Source organism: Chlorocebus sabaeus, chromosome 10 (genome assembly GCF_047675955.1).
Source record: "Chlorocebus sabaeus isolate Y175 chromosome 10, mChlSab1.0.hap1, whole genome shotgun sequence".
Classification (NCBI taxonomy): domain Eukaryota; kingdom Metazoa; phylum Chordata; class Mammalia; order Primates; family Cercopithecidae; genus Chlorocebus; species Chlorocebus sabaeus.
Genome location: NC_132913.1, coordinates 92537813 through 92556339, shown reverse-complemented (window position 1 = coordinate 92556339; position 18527 = coordinate 92537813). Strand labels below are relative to the sequence as shown.

The following is an 18527-nucleotide window of genomic DNA, read 5'->3' as shown; positions in this document are numbered from 1 at the left end:
TCTTGGAGAGCTTCCCTTGAGAAGCACTCTCAGAGTAGATACACTTTTATACTTTCTTAACATACTAATTTTTATACAACTTTTGAGGAACAAATCTATGGTATGAAGTATACCTGAAAGAAAACCAAAACCTTTCCTCTATACCCCTACTTCTTTTTTATTTTCCTATGATCTTTCCTTGGATATTTTTTCTTCTTCTCATTGCTAATAATCAGCACAGTTGAGTTCATTGTTAAGATTTCTCAGTATTCTGATTTAGATTTTAAAAGATCAGTGAAATTTTTATAATAAAATTCTTACAAAATAAACCCTTTACCTGCTGGAGTTTGTCTTTTTGTTTGTGTTTGGTTTTATTGCATATTTTTGGTAAAAATGTATAAAAGTTGACTTAACCTGATACCAGGTGTCAAAAGACAGCTGTGAGCTTTTAAAAAAGGCAGAGGTGATGGTGGGTAGAGAGGGAATTCTGTTTCGCTTGTGAGATTTGAGTGGACCAAACACATTCATCCATCTCATCGAGGTATCAAAAATGAAAATAACTATTGATGTCAAAATCAACATTTCATCTGCTCTGCTAATCTTTCAACATAAGGCTAACACCAGTGGGTGCACTTCTCCCTACACAAATATGTTGAAGTAAAGGCTGCTTTAAAATCTTCAGAGCCGTAGAAGTTCAGAAGTTCAACAAGGTAATTCTGCAACCCCTCTTTTATTGTTCACTGTTTCTTTCTCATATTAAAATAACACATTTCAAAAGTGCTGAATAGAGTGTAAAACAATTTTTTTCAAATACAAGACTGATGTAAACATGTTCATAATCATAATTCCTATTTATAATTGGATTCTTTCCCACATCCAGTTATAGCTAATTTCCCCCTAGTTTTCCTGTATCATTAAATATATTAAAACTGCTTAAGCCCAGCTCTTAGATACACAAAGATAACGTTGTTTATTACTGAAAGGGTGAGGATATTGAAAAACAGCAATTTCCACAAGGTCTGCTTCAGATCATGCTAAATCACAAAATGTATGACGAAAGGTATTATAAACATCCTTCTTTCATTTAATCTATTTAAACTATACCATCTTCTCAAATATTTAGAATCCAGGTCTGTCAAAATGGACATTTATATGGTATTAGGGCTTCATTTGCAACTCCAAATCATCACCTAAAGCTGGTAAATAGAAAAAACTTAAGGAAGTTGGGATAATTCAGCAATTACCAAGCATTTCTACCTTAACCACTTCCATTTTGCTGACTGAAATACATCTCAATCAAATTTGGCTCTAGTAAATATCCCATATACACTGATGCAAACCTTTACAAAAGCCAGGTTTGGTTCAGAGAGAGTAGAGATAAAAGGCCACACTATTAAAGCAATTGTTTCTTTTTGTACACGCATTTCACTCATGCCAACACAAGCATACATCCCTGCCGGGCTTCACTATGAAAATCTTCAGGATGAAAATGTGCTGTAGAAAATTTTGAATCCACAGACCAATTCCATAGCTGTGTCATGAACAGGGTAAAAAAGAAAAGGAAAAGAAAAGAAAAGCACATTGATCCATATGTGTGCTTAGTTTGGTAGTACATTTAGAAAAAAAAAAAATCTCAAAATTTAGGAAGCCAAAACTGTGTTAAAGAATTTTTTTATAGCTATTAGATAAAGAACCACATTGACAAGCCATCTTAGTTCATGAACAAAGCATGTTGAAGGACTTCTTGAAAAGGTCTTTTTTATTGCCTATCCTCTATAAGCATTTCACCCTCTTCTCACGCAGACTCAAACCTCCCTGACTTTGCCATGTGCATCTGTCCCTCTCCTATGACCTCCATATATCTTCCCACACAATCATTTCACCATTCACTTTGTCATTCTTGCATTTCACTTTATGACACCTTTATTGGAAGCCTCTAGTTTCAAAAAACAATTTCACAGCTTATAAGACCTACTGAAAATAAACAATTTGGGGAAGGGTTTTCTTCAGACAACCTAAGAGGCACTTGAAGCAATCCTTACCATGACTTATGTGAAGAAGGAGGAACAGCGGAAGAGTCAAAAACAACTGTATGGAGAGAAGTAGGGTGATCCAGAGCCGGCTACACCATCGTGGGTTCTTACAGCATGTGGAAACACAGCTTGAAATGAGGTGCAGAGGTCTGAACTGCTGAGAGCAGCTGTAGTCATGGGCAGCAGTCAGCAAAAAGTTTGTTTGTTTTTTGAGCAAGGGTAGAAACACAACAAAGAGTTAGGAGAGACTCTGCAAAAGTAGCTATAGCCAGACCAGAATATGTTCTGATCACACAAGGAAACCACCATGCATTTCTATTTAAATACAAATGTTTTAAACTTAAAACTACACAGTGCTTGAGGGTTAGAGGGATGCACTGTCTCATTAAAATAATCTATTGGTTATCAATAGCTAAAATGTAAGCTCCAGGTAGGCAGGCAGTGGTTTTTAATCTGTTTTGTTCACCAATATATCCCCAAAGCCTAGAACAGTGCTTGGCAAAGCGGAGATGCTCAACACATGCCTAGATAACACCAGTTTTCTAGAACACCATTGCTTGCCTGGCGTATATCCAGCCATTCATCCCTTCACACCCAACTCAGTATGAGCCACTTTCTCCCTGAACACTCTTCATGGACTCAATCTTCCTTTTCAGTGCCACTTTCATGCCATGTGCAAGCTCTGTCATGACATTCATTGATCTCGGGGTAGGTGATGATTTCTTTACAGGTCTGTCTGCGTTGATTGGTAGTGAGAGCTTTCAGGTGGGGAATGAGTCTCATCCATCTTGGTATCCCTGTCACCTAGCACAGGTCTGAAATACAACAGATATTCTACTTACAAGGGGTTTACTGGGTAAAGAAATCTGCTCCTTTTCCTTAAAGAGTCTTAGTTAACTTTAAATAGAACATATATTTATGATGTCTGGCGTATTATGCTAGACTCCATGTGCAGAGTATTGTGCTGGACTCTGGAGGGATTCAAAGATGAATATAACAATATGATACTGTCTCTGCATTCGAAGTTGCAAGCCAGCTGGAATCATTGCCAGAGGCATCTCTGGCAAGATAATTTAAAGTGCAATTGAAAGCTAATCTTTATTTATGGATTGAAATAATTGAAGTAAAAGAGAAAGCACTGATTTGTACCTGGCTGGTTATGTTTCTTTATATATGCTCCTATATTTTATTTATTATAATGCAATTTAAAATGACTTTCATTATTTATCAAATATATTTAAACCGATATTTAAAACCAACTAAGTTCCATAATGGCTGGAAGCTTGAGTTAATCACGTTCACACCAGCTGAGAAAGGAAACTTCCATGCTGAAACCTCCAGATCCTGAACCTACAGACTAGAAACTGTTGATCAGTGTGGGCCACTGAGAGCAAGGCCCACCATCTCAGCACATCTTCTTTGAACCTCTTGCTGGATATTCCTCTCCTCTTCCAGCTATCTCATTTCTTTAGACTTAATAATGGGTCACGATCTTGGGGCAACCGTCCTCTCCCATTGCTCCTCCTTCTTTCGGCACTTCCTTAGCCTTCAAGGGTGCATCACCTCCCAAATACCTCCAAACCCTTCTCCTCCTCTGTTCCCAGGATGCCCTGGAACTCTTTCATAAGCTCAAGAACTTCCTTAAGTATTGTCTCCGCTACTTTGATATAAATGACAATAAACTTTCCCCAAATAAACTACTTCCTCGGCAGCTCTATGAAGTGAGTCATGATCATTTTCTTTACGCTGCTCACTCTCATCCTGGAGCTGTTTCTAGAGAAGAATTTCCTGTTTCCTCCTCTGGAAGCTGCACCATGCTGCTTTATCATTTCCTTCTCATTGTCCACACCTGTTAGTCTCCAAGTTGGTCCTCCAGCACTTCCTCTTGCTCTATCATTTTAATTAATATTTTCTCCTTCTTTCATGCCTTATCTTTCATTATCATCCTGGGTAACATCCATGTCCACAGGCATCTTACACCTTGACCTCACTCAGTACCTTCTCCCTCTAGTAGCCTTCTGCTTTAGGAACTCTGTAATCAAAAGCAAAATTGAACATGGGAATTCAAGGGAAAAGTTTTTGAGTAACGCTCATTATTCAACAAAAATATATCATCAAATGAGAAATAACAGGGTTAGCAAACCCATAAACAAAACAGCAATCATTCAGTTCACAAGCCCTTAATGAGGGTCCCCTTTACTCCAGTGCTAAGCACTGGAGATACAGAGATGAAAAAATTTATACACTTTTTGTTCTCAAGAGTCTATTCTGGGGAGTAAGGAGCACAGAGGCTAGAGAGAAGATACTAATGAATGGCTCCTCTACTGTTCCCCTTTGCATGTTCTATAATTCAACTCAACTGAGCACCAGCAAGATCCCAAGAAAGACACCACTATTCTTTCTCTAACCTCACCTCACTTCCAAGTGTAAGATAAGAACTGATATGTAGCTGCTAATCCAAGCCTATATCTTTGACAGAATTGTAAGAGACTTGTAGCACTGAAATGATGATAAATGTTTTCACAGACACATCCTTAAATAGTGATTGCTCTATGGGACCATATCTAAATAAGGGAGGTGGTGGTTGCTAGAAACAACAACAACAAAAAGCCTGAGTGAATGTGGGGAGGATATTCTAATGGCCACCCTCCTCATCTATTTCCCCAAGAAGGTGCAGAAAAGTGAGAGGACACCAATGCTACAATCTTTTCAGGAGCCTCTTTGAAAATACATCACTCCACATACAAACCTCCCAGTGTAAATGATGCAGTTTGTGCCATGGCAAAATTATGAATTATTACAAGCTCTGGGCCTTTGGCTTGCATGTAGTACATGTATATGATTTCAAATGTTGAATCCATAAGTACTAAACGTCTTATGTTCTTAACTTCTATTCCATTTGTTGGCTACTTTGGGGTTGAAAAACTTCAGCCTCTAATGCTTAAATCTCTTCCACTAACTCTGCACAGGCAATTACTAGAATAACTAGAAGCAGCCAAGGTGTACCATAATCAGATTGCTTAATTTACATATTTATAATTGCTTCTATTAGACAGTGATGATTTAATCCAAATGTCATCTCTGGATTAATCCTTGAATCCCATTCAGACTCAACAAATGGGCTTGCTTAGTTGGGCAATTATCTGGGGCCAAAAACTTAAGCAATGAAAACTGGTAGAGGATGAAATTGGCCGACTTTTGACACGTTCTGATTGCTTTTGCCTAAGAGCTACAAACCAGCTTCACAAGGAACTTCCCCACACTAACAGGTCAATCTTTTCCCATAGCATGTGTGTCACTGCCTGTCTCTCTCCACCTCCACTCCCAACAGGCTCCAAGAGCACAGTATCTACACTCAGTAAATCCTCATGAAGATTGACCTGGCTTCTAGCTTATAAAGTTGGAAGAAAAAAAAGCCATGTCAAAACACCTCCAGTTGTCTGCCTGAGTTTTATTGGCTTCGTTTAGAGTGGATACTTATATTTACTGAATGACTGAGCAAACCAACTTACCCAACCCGTCATCTGATTGTGAAGCTGACTGCAGCACCACACTCCCTAGCAGAGGAATGTGGGCCAGCACTCCTTTTCACAATTGCATGCAGAAATAGCAAATCCCAGAGAAACTGTTGTAAATACTTGGATCTTTCCTGAACTGTATTTTTAATATGTTATGAGAACAATAGCAAGGGATGGTTAAAAACATACATGAAGCAGTTATGTTTCAAACCTGTAACAGATCACTTACTCAATGCCACATGACACAATAAAACAGTGTCCCAAATGGAAAAGAGGAAATCTTTTTAATCAAACCTTCCCTTGGTCTGAACAAAACAGAGATTTTCATTTCATTCCAGTTACGTTAAGGTTTCTCCCACAGCACTATGTCCAATCACTCCGCCATATCTAATCAGTGATGCAACCTCACACGTTTAGTGAACTCCCAGGGTTGCACAGAAAAGCGCATGCTTCCTGGCAGACAAGAGTTTTTAAGCACAGTGGTGATGTAAAAACTCTGCTCTTCTTGTTACAAGGGAAATACTTCTGTAGTTGAGGGCACTCCGGTGATGCACCTCTACAAAATACAGCAAATGACCTCTTCACTTGTGAGGCAATCAAAGCAGATTAAAATCACAGCATTTAACAGCTCTTCAGAGGGAATGGCAACTGGAAGCAAAAATGATAGTTCTATAGAATTAAACATATTGGTTAATTTTCATGGATGACCTTCCCCTGAGAAAGGAGCAAACTACAGATATGACAATAAAGAAAAAAAACCTGGTTTTTATTTTTTCTTAAAGACTGAAGTACATGCATGCAGAAACAGTAAAGGGTTAGGATATCCACTGGTTGCAAAAAAAGTTGAACAAAATAATTGACTCACTCCTACCCTTGACTTCAGGAAATGGAGAATCAATGAGATTTCGGTCTCAGATTTGCCATCTCACCAGAAAGGAAAAACAGAGAAATGACTGGTTGTTTGGCGGTTGGTGTATAGCACTAGGCTAAAGTGCCATGGACAGTGAAAGGAGCCAGGATATGCAATTTGTTTGCTGACCTCCAACTTTGCCCTCCTCAGTTAGATGGTCAGATACGTCCCCATCAAGGTGGCACGTATTTTATGAGTAAGCACAAGGATTAAGAGCTTGCAGAAAGAGTCGGGGAGGTCAAGGTGGGCAGATCACCTGAGGTCAGGAGTTCGAGACCAGGCTGGCCAACATGGTGAAACTCCATCTCTACTAAAAATACAAAAATTAGCCTGGCACGGTGGCAGGTGCCTATAATCCCAGTTACTTGGGAGACTGAGGCAGGAGAATCGCTTGAACTCTGGAGGCAGAGGTTGCGGTGAGCCAAGATCATGCCATTGCACTCCAGCCTGGGGAACAATAGCGAGACTTCATCTCCAAACAAACAAACAGCAAAAGAAAAAAGAAAACTAAAAAGAAAGAAAAAGAGAGTGCCCATGAGTTATGGCCTCACTGCAGGCCAGGTACGGTGGCTCACGCCTGTAATCCCAGCATGTTGGGAGGCCAAGGCAGGCGGATCACGAGATCAAAGATCGACACCATCCTGGCCAACACAGTGAAACCCTGTCTCTACTACAAATACAAAAAAAAAAAAAAAAAAAAAAAAAAAAAAAATTAGCTGGGTGTGGTGGCAGTCGCCTGTAGTCCCAGCTACTCAGGAGGCTGAGGCAGGAGAATTGCTTGAACCCGGGAGGCAGAGGTTGCAGTGAGCCGAGATTAGGCCACCACACTCCAGTCTGGCGACAGAGCAAGATTCCATCTCAAAAAGAAAAAAAAAAAAAAAAAGACAGTCATAAGTGTTGTACAATTCTATATACTTTGCACTGTGATTGGCAGTCATTCCCATAAATCTCTATTATTGACACAAAGAGGTTGAGACCAGGAGACAGAAAGGCATACAAAGGAATAGAAAGGGGACAGTGTAAGTCAGTAACTCTTTTCATTAATGTGACATGAATTTGTCTCACTGTTCCCAGAGTTTTGCCCAAACGTAGCAAAAGTTGAGGGTTGATTTTTACTTAACATAGTTTTCTCTCCCTCTGAATTTTGTGGCTATGGTCCAAATGGTTTAAAACAGAGCAAAACTGGTTGGTTTTCTTTCCCATTATTTTTCAAAGCAACTCAGTCATCCCCCCAAGCCCAGCTTATCACATTTTACCCTATTATTTTAAAAAAGAAATACAACAATCTATTTATTTTCCTTCTGTCCACTTGGATTGAATAATTCAACCCTCAATGTACTCATGCATCTAGACCTAGTCTTATCTTATTTCCTTATTTATGCTCAAACTCTGTCAAATTTTAATCTTTCCCTCTAAAGGAAGTTACTCTGTACAGTTGTCAAACGCATCACTGAGTATGTTTCTATCATGATCCTCAGTTTCCATAAGGGTGCTAATGATGACTTCTCAGTACTGGAAAGACTGGTGACTGCCCATGAGTTATGGCCTCACTGTGGGAACTCAGTCATCATTTGGATCGCGGTTGCAAACTCTTTAGAGCCTCATACCATTTACCTGTCTCTGAGAATCACATTCATCTAGATGCCACTGCACAAAAATGGCTTTCAATTTAAAACTGCTGTGAACTAGAATAATTGGCTTAACTCTCACTGTCACATTAGAAGATGCACTTTAAGTATTTCTTTGGTATGACTTCCGATCAACACATGATATTCACATGGAATGATCCAACACCCATTCTGTTTGAATAGCTATGATGGTCAAGGTCACTTCAAGCCTGGTAGAGCTGTTTTTCCTTTTTTAAATAATATTATTGGTGATATAATTTTGCCATTTGAAATGTCGAATACTAACACCAATGAAATGGTGACATTCATCCCAGGTTGGCTGCCCCATTCAAACCACCATTCTTCACAGACTTTTTACTTTCTCTATCTACTTTTCAATAAGGTAACATCATTTCAAAAAATTCTTCACTTCATCGCATTCATTACTCTCATTTGTAACAGTCTCATTACATAAACAGGTTTTATAAAATGTAGACAATCTACTAAAATATTCCAAATTTTGTCCATAATATTGAAGACAGGAAGAAAAAAAAGAGAAAATGTACAGATCAGATCAAATGGCATGCTTGATGGTGTTTATAAAAAGCTAAGGGGCTTTGAGGGTTATAAGAAGCCAAGTCCTGTGACCTACTTAAGCCTAAGGACCACTGTAATTTGATTGGTATAAAAAGAAGTGAAGCAGTTAATTTATGGAAAGTACATTATATGATGGACAAAGAAGGATGACAGTTTTAATCAATGGAGTAGCAAGGTTTTTTTCTTTAAAAAACTGCATTTTGTTTAAAGCAAAATCTTGAAAGAAACCAAATGGGGAGTTCACAACTTTATTTCTGAAAATATAGAATATTTTCCATATTCAGTTTGGATGTACTTTTAAGTTCAGATGCCTGTCTTTTGTTTGTATTATGAATATTCTCCTCATCAAAGAAGACTTTAAAAAAATAAGAAAAAATAAAAAATGCTTAATTAATTTTGACAGCAATTGCCTTAATACGAACTGTTAAATACACTTCGAAGACTCAGCAATGAAAGTTAGAGGAGGGCTGCTAACAGTGCCTATATGTAAAATCTGAATTTCAATTATCTGCTGTATTTACAACACCATGCTTTACAATGTGCCAGAAGGGATGGCTTAGCGGTCTAAGCATCTGGTTTTCAATTGCCATAGTCCCTGAATTGCACAATTTGATTCATCCCCTACTTCTTGTAGGGGCTGGATATGCAGATGAGTCACACCCACCCTTGTGGGCTTCGCCATCCAGTGGTGAACGGACAGCGGTGGTGGAGCAGCGGGCTGGCCCTAAATCTTTGCTTCTCTTATAACTGCATCAGACCCTATGTTGACTGGAGATGAATTTCTCTCTCCATTCTTTCAGGAGTGCCTCCAAAGGTTTCCCCCCATTCCCTCCACCATTGTCATGAAACATATAAAGTAGCAAGGAGTTAATTACTTTAAAACCATAACAAAAATATCTAAAACCAAAATACTGTCACAATAACTAGAGTTTTCAAATAATATTCACTGGGAAAAAAATTGACAGAGAAGCAACTCAAACCATGCAGAACTAGGTGTGAATAGATGCCTTTGGACTCAGCAAATACAAAGAGAACTTTGTAATTGCTCCCACATAAGCCACATGTTTACTTCCTTTCATATTCTATGTGCATCTTCATGGAAAATAAAGAGGCCACATGAGATCCCATTTAGAATGCTCCTGTCATATAAATATGTCTGCACTATATGGCTTTCCAAAGGGGTGCACTTCAATACCCATTTTGTAAAGTGTATTATTTCTGTAATATTTACTGTCACCTGGGGGAAAAACCAGTAGGACTTGTTGAAGTCTTCACTAAAATAACAAATTAAGTGAGATTAGAAATGCCATAATTAATTAGGCCAGCTTTCCTTCACTTGAAAGGCTGGAAACTATACTGAGTGGTAGTAACCTACACCTACTAATAAAGCTATGCAACTAATAAAGCAGTATGTTCTTGCTAGCAACAGCATCACCACACGTTCTTGAAGGCATTAAATTTGACCTTTTATTGTTTCCCAGCACTCTCTCAAGGTTCCTTTCTGCAATGAACAATTCTGACCACATTTTAAATCTTACTTTGGAAGATACTGACTTACATAATGCACCAGAATGATAATAATTTGCACCAATGCAACCCAGTCATTCATAAATATGAGAAAATAGTGAAAAGATATATTGTTATACTTCATTCCTCAAATGAAATTAAATACTTTCAAATATAATTAAAATGTAAATATATACTGAATATAGCAATAGCACTAAAGGTTTTAGGGTCAATAATTTGATGGAAAATACCTAAAATAATTTAAATAATGCTAACTTTAAGATAAAAATTACGAAGAAGGTGAAAACCCCAACAGTTATTGTTTAAAATACATAAATGTCAAGGAAAAGCAATGAATGATAACATATATATTTCTTGTTTAAATCAAAAAATCATATCATGGATAATTTATAATGTAATATGAAACAATACTTTGTAATGGCAACAATTTTTACATAAAAATAAACTCACTTACTTTGTAATTAAAAATATTTTGTTTGAACAAGGTTCTACTCTTTTTTAGAAAAAAGTTCTAAAGATTTTCCATGTTTTAAAATGAAATAATTAAACACAGAGATTTTCAGATTAAAAAAATAAAACCCAGTGATCACTGAATGTCTCTTATCTTTAGCTAAGAGTCATATCCAAATATGATAACACTGAAAGGCAGCAAGATAGTAGGTACTAACTTAAAAAAACTTGTACCACTACGTTAATATCAGACAAAAGACTGTTAATAAAATATTATTAGGGAATTAAAAGGTCATTAATTACATAAAGAAAAAAGAACAATCCAGAGAAACATGTAATAAATTCCAACCTATGCACCTAACAACGTAGCCTCCTAATATAAAAGATGGATACAATTACAAGCAGATTGACAAATCCAGCATCATAATGGAGAATTTAATGTACTCTCAATAACTACCAGCTACTACAGACTAAAGGATATCAGGTATTTAAGCAGAACAACTAGAAATTTTGGTATAATGTTCACATGAACATAGAAAGTGGCATCTAATAATGTTTTCAAGCAAAGGCATACAAGAAACATATTAGGAAAGGAATATATAGAGAAAAAGTTATTATTTATCCTTAAAAGGAAAGGAACATATAGAGAAAAAATATGACCAATACTATGACATAAAACAACCTGAATAGACACTAAAGAGCCTATAAATACACATCTTGCATCTTGTTATCTGACCACAGCGCAGTTAAGATCAATAACAAAAAGAAAACTAGAAACAAGCAAAATCCTCACCACCGCACATTAGGAAACTTTATAGGAAGTATGTTACCTAAACAACCTACATAAAAAAGAAAATTACAATAAAAATTCAGAAATATGTAGAACAGTAAAAGAAGTAATATAACAACATTTTAAAAATTAAATGTTTATTTTAAAAAAGAAAGATTGCAATAGATGATAAAAACATCAAATGAAAGAGCGATGGTGAATTATAGAAAGGAAGGACCCGGTGGCTATCATCCGAAAGCTCTGCGGCAATAAGACATGTTCCTCACAAAGGGATTCAGAGAAGTAGTAAGTTCAAAGCATCACCTATGAAATACTCTTGCTGAAAGAATGATCCTGAATCCAATCAAGTCTCTAGATCTAACAACAGATAATTCAGGGAATGAAGAAACAACTTAGATAATACCATAAGGTGGCAATCTGCTAATTCCAGAATTCTTTTCTATATATAAAAGTCTGTTTTTTCTCTAAATTCTATGAAATTAAGATAAAAAATAGAAAGAAAAACAATTATACAATAAGAATGCAAAGAGTCATAACAGACAGATGCAATGTGTAGGCACATTTTAGATTCTATTGCACAGAAACTGACTCTTACATTTTTTTGAGATATTTGAATACGTTTAAATATGGACAAAATATTAGGTGATATTTAAAGAATTATTCACTACTTTTGTCAAGTGTAATGATGACACGGTGATTTTGTTTAAGAGTTTCTGTTAGGGACATACACTAAAGTATTTACACATAAATGTCGTGATGTTGGGAAGCTGCTTTGCAGTATTAAAGTAAAATTATGCAATGGGAAAATAAACAAGAGGGCAATGTGTTGCTGATTATGGAAACTAGCTGATGGGTACATGGAGGTTCATAACACTAATCTCTTGCTGATTATGGAAACTAGCTGATGGATACATGGAGGTTCATAACACTGATCTCTTTTTGTGTATGTTTAAAATATTCAATAATAAAGATGCTAAAAAAAGTTTCTAAACCATAAAAAGGGTTGAAAACACTAAAAAATAAGCCTAAAGCAATGAAGACATGAATATAAACAACAAAGAAATAAAATAGAAAATACATCCACATTTGAAATCATTAATTTTGAGGGCAAAAATTGTTTCCTCACAAAAAAAAAAAAAAAAAAAAGACGAATCAAACAGAAAAGTCAAAGGTAGGACTGATAAACATAAAGAAATGAAAGAGAAGAGGCACAAATAATATTAAAATCAAAGAGGGGTAAGGTCAGGAATGTGTTCAGGTTTTTAAAACCATAATTAGCCCTTTATCTACCATGATGCTGATTTCTGTAAGTGAAATCAGCCTGTTGCTCATCTTTTCATACTATTTTTACTTAGTTTAAGACTAGATGAATTTCCAAGTAACTTGGAAAGTATTTTCTCTTTTTTTTCCCCCATTCTTAAAACCACTTTTATGCTACTAAGGTTATGTATCTTTTGAAGATCTAGAAGAATATTACTATACAACAGTCTAGCACCTTTTCCTATTAAAAAAAAAATTGATATATTTTGGCCAGGTGAGATGGTTCACATCTGTAATCCCAGCACTTTGGGAGGCTGAGACGGGCGGATCATGAGGTCAGGAGTTCCAGACCAACCTGGCCAGCATGGTGAAACTCCATTTTTACTAAAAATACAAAAAATTAGCCAGGCATGGTGGTGTGCACCTGTAAGCTCAGCAACTTGGGAGGCTGAGGCAGGAGAATCACTTGAACCCAGGAGGTCACATCACTGCACACCAGCCTGGGTGACAGAGCGAGACTCTGTCTCAAAAAAGAAAAAAAAATAATAATAAAAATAAAAATAAATATATATATATATATATAAACTTTTGGTGTAATTTCTCTTAAGATTATGCTTCTAATTTAGGCCTTCAAGTTTTCTCGGTAGAGCCTTAGTTAGTAATATGTTGCCCATTAAAACAAAGGTTTCAAATTTATTGGTCTGAAGATATTTACATTAATCTCCTCTAAAATAAATTACCTAAGCTTCCACTTGAAAAAACTAAAGAACAATTAAGCAGAAGAAAACAGTATAAATAAAAATGGAAACCAATAAAATAAAACATGGACATGTAACAGGAAACAAAATTAATGAAATCAAAAGCTGAGTTTTTTGGAAAAGATGAAGAAAATTAACAAACATCTAGATAGAATGAGAAAGAAGATATAAATTACTGTAGTGTCTTCTTATCTGCAGTTTTGCTTTCTGTGTTATCAGTTTTCCAGGTTTGAAAATAGGTGAGTACAGCACAAGAAGATATTTAGAGAGAGACAGAGAGAGAAAGTATGAAAGCAAACACACATTTCCATAACTTTTATCACAGCACATCGTTATAATTGTTCTATTATTAGTGCTGTTAATCTTACTGTGCATAATTTATAAATTATGCTTTATCACAGGTGTGTGCGTATACTACAGAGTTCAGTCCTATCTGTGTTTTCAGGCATCTATAGGGGATCTTGGAATGTATTTCCTGTGGGTAAAAGGGGACTACTGTATCAACGTCAAGAATGAAAAAGGGAACACCACTGCGGATTCCACAGACAATAACAGAAAAACAAAAGAACTATATTATTTATGCCAATATATGACAATTTATATGAAGCTGACATATTTCTTGAATGATCCAATTATCAGTAATGATCCAATAAGAAAGATGGAATTTAAAGGACTCTATATCAAATGAAGAAATTGAATATATATTTATAAACCTTGAAACAAAGATAACTCCAGGCCCAGATTACTACGTCTAAAACGTTGAGAAAGATACAGCTAATCCTACAAAAACTCTTTCAGAAATAATAAAGAAGAGAACACTTCCCAACACATTTTATAAACTAGCATTACCATGAAACCTAGGCCATATAAACACATTACTCAAAAAAGAAAGCCAGGGACCAGTAACCCTCATAAATAGAGAGGCAAAAATATTTAATCAACTATTAGTAAATTAAACACAGCAATATATACAAAAGATAATATTATCTTAATTAAATGGATTTTCAGCAGGAATGCAAACTTGATTTAACATTCAAAAATCCATCAATGTAATTTACCACATTATCAGACAAAAGAAACAGATGTAGAAATAACATTTGACAAAATTTAACACTTTTTATGATTAAAAACCTCAGCCTACTAAGAATAGAAGGAACCTTCTTCAACCTAACACAGGGACTCTATTAAAAAACTTAGAACTAATATCATATTTAATGCCAAAAAACTAAATGTGTTCTACAGATATTGAGAGGATCATATCAGTATCTGTTGTCACCGTTTCTATTTAATAGTATAATAATATAGGTGTTAGCATCATAGCAAAAAAGGACAATGGCATGGAGACTAGAAAGTAATAAGTAGACCTATATTTTCTCCAGAAAAAATAAATGGATAAATGGTGCTGAGTGAACTATGTATAAATATATTTTAAAAATACAAATGTACCTCTAGATTATATCACAGAAAAAAATAAACTTCAGGTAGATTACAGATTTTAAAATACATGACAAAAATGATACAACTTCACAAAAATAGGAAAGAACATGTTTATGATTTGAGAATAGGGAAAGATATATTAACAGAATATAAAAAACACCATCCATAAAGGAAAAGACTGACAGATTGAACTAGCTTAGAACAACTATTCACCCAGGATACCAAATAGAGAGTGAAAAGAGCAAGGCACAAGCAGATACCTGCAACCCATGTTTTTGATAAAAGGGTTGTTACAGAGAATATATAAAGAAAATCTACAAAGTGATGAGAGAGAGGAGGGAGATGGAGAAAATCCAATAGAATTATGGGTAAGAGACCTATCTATATAAGTACTTCATAAAATAAACATATGACCAATAAACATATCAAGAGGTGCTCAACCTCCTTAATCCTCAAGGAAATAAAAATTAAACATAATTTTACACCATAACGTACCCATCAAAATAGCTAAAATGAAAAAGACAAAAACAGTACCAACTGTTGGTAAGAATACGGAATTCCTACTGTCTCATACTGCTGATGTGAGTATCATTTAGTATAGCTCTTTGAAAACTGGTATTATACACACAGCCTTTAACTCACAGCGTACAGACTTAGCAACACAAGTACATCTGTGCACCAAAGACAGTGCAAGATGCTCACAGCAGCATTCTTAATAATCCTGAAGTGGATAATTGAAATATTCATCAACAGTAGAATAAAACAGATTTTTAGATAAAAGTAACAATGGATTTATACAAACATAGTGATGAATCAAGGAAAAGTTAATATAAGGAAAAGTATTCTTATATTTTCCCTTTTCATTTCAAGGAGTAAGAAATATTGGCTAGGGTGGGCAAATCAAGAAATAGATGTTTAAGTATATTATTTAAAGCTATAAAGGCAATAATTAATCTGAGGATAATCATTAACCTGAAAATTACACACAACCAGAAGCAGAGCAGCAGAAAGGGAGATAGGAGGTAACCTAAATGTAAGAAATTACTCATCTACAATAGCAGGTAATCAAGAGTAGATATTCTATAAGGTTGACAAATCAAGAGAAAGGGGAATACATGTAAAATTTAATTTGAAGTTTTATCATAGTCACCTTAAAAATGTAAAAACAGCAACCGTGATAAGGGTTTGCCTGTGGGACTAAAACAAAATAGAAGCCAGGAAGGCTGAGTTTTCATTTTACTTTTTTATGATTTGAAGTTTGAGCATGTGGATATATTATTTCTATAATAAAAAATACTAGTTTAAATGTACACAGATAAAAGGCTCCAAGCAAGAACCTGAAAAGTTCTAATTCTATTGATCATAGCTCACCACGTTGAACTTACTGGAAAATGGTTGATTTCTGGGTAGCAAAGTATGAGTACAGAAAACCTCTTAGAATCTTAAAGTAAATATAAGCTATATGGTATCTGCCTGTGATTTTATAATTCATGGAGAATTAAACTCTTTAGCACATTAATTTTTATGTTAGCATAATTTTATTAAATGATTTTTGGTTAAGATATAAATATATGGTTTATATTATCAGCACACATTATTTATGTATACTGAGAATAATATATTACTAATTTCTAAAACTTGTTCTCAGAAGGTGCTATAATCCCCCTGAAGATTTGTGTGCCCTCCAAAATTCACGATGAAACTGAATCCCCAATGCAACAGTATTAAGAAGTGTGGCCTTTGGGAGGTGATTAGGTCATGAGTGACCGGCCCTCATGAATGGATTAATGCCTTATAAAAGGGCTGGAGGGAACTGGCTAAGTCTTTTTTGTCCCTTTTGCTTTTTGCCCTTCTGTCTTCTGTCATGTAAGGATACGACAACAGGGTGCCATATTGAAAACACAGAGAATCCCTTACCAGACACCAAACCTGCTGGTGCCTTGATCTTAGACTTCCTGCCTCTAGCAATGTGAGAAACGAATTTCTGTTCTTTATAAATTACCTAGTCTCGGGTATTTTGCTATGAATAGCAGCACAAACAGACTAAGACACAAGGTAATAATAAAATTGGATTAGCTTTTTGAGATAAAGTAATTTATTTAAATCATGGTTATCTTTTAAAACACATCATGTAAGAACAGATCTATGCAATGTATTAAACCTACTTATTCTGGTACTTATTGCTGCATAGCAAATCATCAGGCAACTCAGTGGTATAAAGCAATATGTATTCTGGTTTACATATTTACATCTCATAGAGTTTGTGGGTGAAGGAGTCAGGAAAGGCTAAGCTGGGCAGCCCTCGCTTGGGCTCTCTCACAAGGCTGCAATCAGATGTAGAGTCAGGCTGCTGCTAAGGCTCCACAGGTCTGGGCATCCATGATGGCTCACTTACGTGGCTGGCCACTGATGCGAGTTGCAAGCTGGGAGACTTGCCATGGCTGCCAACTAGATTGTCTACACATGGCCTTTCTAGCAAAGTGGACTCGGAGAAATGGAATTTCTCACATGGCAGCTGGCTTGTCCCAGAGTGAATGCCCAAGGGAATCAGATGGAAGCTACATATGTAGCCATTCCTAAACTAGTCTCAGAAGTCACACAAAGTCTGTCGCATGCTATGATTTTCAATTAAGTCACTGGGCCAGTCCAGATTCAAGAAGAGAGGACATTAGACCCCAGCTCTTCACTGAAATGGTGTCATATATTTTATTAACATATTTTACAATCACCACACTTACTCTATGGATTAAAAAAATGATGTGAATTTAAGCAAAATACTGCAAGTTTAAATTAATGAAGTCACATTTACTTTAAATTTCTATCTTGATAGAATACTTACGTGAACCGTAATGGATTAAGCAGCATTCTTTAAGTAAAGAGACAGAATTACTCAGGAAAAAAAGTGGATCTTTGCTCTATCTTTAGAAAAGAAATACTCTCACGTGAAAACATAAAAGGAAAACCATACAATTAATAAAAATTATGAAGAATGATGTCGCAATAGCCATTGAGTGAACCTACAATACTAAATTGCTCTGTCACATCTAATAAAAGAAACAAAGTTAAATTATAAATACCCATTCAGAGTTTTGAATGCCTTAACTTGCCAAGTAAAATTCTCAAGGCTCCTAATTAGTTCAGGTTAAACATTTAACCATGCAAAAGCACCTTTTCATAAATAAACTGTATCTCACTCTTAATTACATAAATCACCTTTTTGGAAAGCCATGCATGTTATACAGACATAAACTGACTCTCTGGGATTATAATCACAATGAAGTTATTCATAATTATTAAGTTAAAAATCAAAGGGTAGCATTTTAATAATTAGGTAAGTTTAATTTGGGACAAATGCAAATAACTACTTTCCATTAAAAGAGACATTGAAATGATCATGGGTTCTATTCCTTTATAAACTTTCCCACCTCAACACAAACATTTCTATGGCCAACTGTCTTTTATTGTTTAAATAGGAAAATAAGGAGCTACGAAGTGATTAGCAGCAACACAGGTATTCAACTGAACAGTCTCTTTTAAATAAGTGTTATTTCTTAACGCTCATGCTTTCTATAATCAAAAATCCCCAAGTATATCCAAAACTATTCTGTTATCTCTCAGTCATCTCTCTCACCTGTTCTCTAAGCAATCATTGCATTGGTTT

At 35.6% G+C, this 18527-nt stretch overlaps 1 protein-coding gene across 5 annotated transcripts in view; it reads right to left on the bottom strand.

The window, feature by feature from the left end:
• Window positions 1-18527, bottom strand: part of PARD3B (par-3 family cell polarity regulator beta) — a 1089129-nt gene that overhangs the window by 541657 nt on the left and 528945 nt on the right. The window contains exon 1 of one of the 5 annotated variants that reach the window (XM_073019967.1): window positions 2022-2115. The exons of the other annotated variants lie outside the window; for them this stretch is intronic. Within the exon in view, the coding sequence (XP_072876068.1) occupies window positions 2022-2024 (3 nt within the window). The 5' untranslated portion in view covers window positions 2025-2115. Of the gene's footprint in view, window positions 1-2021; window positions 2116-18527 lie in introns of those variants that run through there. 5 annotated transcript variants of the gene reach the window in all.